Source organism: Crocodylus porosus, unplaced genomic scaffold (genome assembly GCF_001723895.1).
Source record: "Crocodylus porosus isolate Cpor-Errol unplaced genomic scaffold, CroPor_comp1, whole genome shotgun sequence".
NCBI classification, from domain to species: domain Eukaryota; kingdom Metazoa; phylum Chordata; order Crocodylia; family Crocodylidae; genus Crocodylus; species Crocodylus porosus.
Genome location: NW_017728911.1, coordinates 25,801,394 through 25,803,375, shown reverse-complemented (window position 1 = coordinate 25,803,375; position 1,982 = coordinate 25,801,394). Strand labels below are relative to the sequence as shown.

At 61.3% G+C, this 1,982-nt stretch overlaps 1 protein-coding gene across 1 annotated transcript in view; it reads right to left on the bottom strand.

Annotated features, from left to right (window-relative positions):
• The window catches only part of MEX3B (mex-3 RNA binding family member B), a 4,029-nt gene extending 2,510 nt beyond the window's left edge, over window positions 1–1,519 (bottom strand). Inside the window, exons 1-2 of the mRNA XM_019533172.1 lie at window positions 748–1,519; window positions 416–507 (exon numbers count right to left, since the gene is read on the bottom strand). Coding sequence (XP_019388717.1) covers window positions 416–507; window positions 748–1,009 — 354 coding nt within the window. The 5' untranslated portion in view covers window positions 1,010–1,519. The remainder of the gene's footprint in view (window positions 1–415; window positions 508–747) is intronic.
• Between the last annotated feature and the right edge of the window lie 463 nt (window positions 1,520–1,982).

Genomic DNA, 1,982 nt, shown 5'->3' with positions numbered 1-1,982 from the left:
GGGAGAAGGGAGAGCCGGTTACGACCCGTGATTTGGGGAGGGGAGAGGAGGGGAGGCCCCCTCCGCAGCCGCTTCCGAGGCAGCCCCCAGCCATGTCACACCCCCGCACCGCCGGGAGCGGGGACGTGCAATGCCACCGAGCAACAGCAGCAGCAAAAATACATGCGTGAACGTGCAGCCACATTGAGCGATAAAAAAAAAAAACCGCAACCCCCCCCCACACAACTCCACACAGGATCCTGCTCAACAGATTCCTTTGGAAACAAACACACAAACCCCCCAAACTTTCCCTCCCCCCCCTTAAAGGAGGTCAGCCTTGAATGAGCCAGATTCCCAATGCGGATGCTCTGTTCCAATCCCATTGTTCCACTTCCCCGCTCCATTTCTGTCCCTGCAAACATCCACAATTTCTAACTTTGGGAGGGGGGGGGGAATCATCATCATCATCATCATCATAAAGCAATCCAGGCTCCGACGTGCCCCGTTTCCTTTGCAGACGAGTGTTAACTTTGGTTTAAAAATAAAAATTAAAAAACAAAAAAGCAAAGGAAAGATTTCTTTTTTTTTTTTTTTTTCCTCCCCGGGAGATGAAAGTGCATCTTGGAAGTGATGCATCATGCGCCTTAGAAACACCACGTCTGCTGCACTTTCTTTGTCTGGGGGAAGCCCGGCGCTGGCCGTCGGACCGGGACTCGGCAGCCCCGGCGCGGGGAGAGAGCGGCTGTCCCCCCGCACCCCGTTACCCACCTTGTCTCCCCACTATCTCCGCGACATGCTCCGAGCTGGGCACCGGCACGCACTCTGTCATGTTCACGCTCTTTTTCCGAGGCTCATTGTCGTAGAGGGAGCCCGCCTCGTCGTTGTCCAGCCCCAGCAGGGAGAGCTGATCCAGGGCGATCTGCAGCGCTCTTTGGTCATCCAGGGTCTCTCCCCCGCCACCACCGCCACCTCCTCCTCCGCCGCCGCCGCTCCCGTTCCTCTCCATGTCTGCAAAAAGCGAGCTGGGCATAGTCCCTGTGTGTGTTGCACCCTCCTCCTCCTCCTCCTGCACTCGGTTCAGTAGTAAAAGATCAGACACAAAGGAAAGCCCAAGGCAGATGGCCAGCAGGAGAGGAGCACAGGGAGGGAGGGCGAGTGCTGGAGACCGGGGATCTGTTGCCCTTTTTTTTTTTCTTTTTTTTTTTGGGCTTGTAATATTTTGTATCTTTTTCTTTCCTTTTCTTTTCTGTTCTTTTTTTGTTTTTTGCAGTGCAATCCGGTTTATAAGACGTTTCCACGACCCCCCCTCGGCTCCCCCCCAAGTTTTTTTTGGCTGGGGGGTGGGGTGGGGGGGGCAGAGAGAAGCGCTCCGATGGTTTCCCCCCCTTGAGTTCCCGGCCGGCCACAATGCCAGGCGATGGCAGCGTTTCTTTAAGGAGCCCCTCCCCGGCTCCACTCCACTCACTCAGCGTTTTTTTCCTCCTCTCCCCTCCTCTTGTCTGAGCCGCTGCTGCAGCCAGACGGCACTGGAGAGAGGCGGGAGCGGGGGGCGGGCGCGGGGGGCCGCGGCGTCAGCGGCGGGAGCTGACAGCACAATGCGGCCGACCCCGCCGCCGCGAGCGCGGATTGGCCGAGCGCGGCGAGGAGGGGCCGGGCCGGGGCTGACCCCCCTCCTCCCCCGCCCTCCCCGCGCCCGCCTCCTCCGCGCCCTCCCCGCGGGCCCGCTCCTCTTTGTTGTCTGCTGCGGAACAATACGGCGGCCAGGCCCTGCCCGGCCCCGAGCGCCCCCTAAACGCGACCACGGTCAAGGTGGAGGCTCCCCCTGTGCACGCCGGCTCACCCGTCAGGCGCGAGGGAGGGAGGACGCCGCCTCCCCCCGCGGTGTCGCTGCAGCCCGGCGCCTCATGGGGAGAGGCGAGGCGAGGGGCCGGGCCTCCCCGCCGGCTGCCGCTGCTGGGGGAGGCCTGCGGGCGAGGCACCTGCTGGTGAGGGGATGTAAGGAG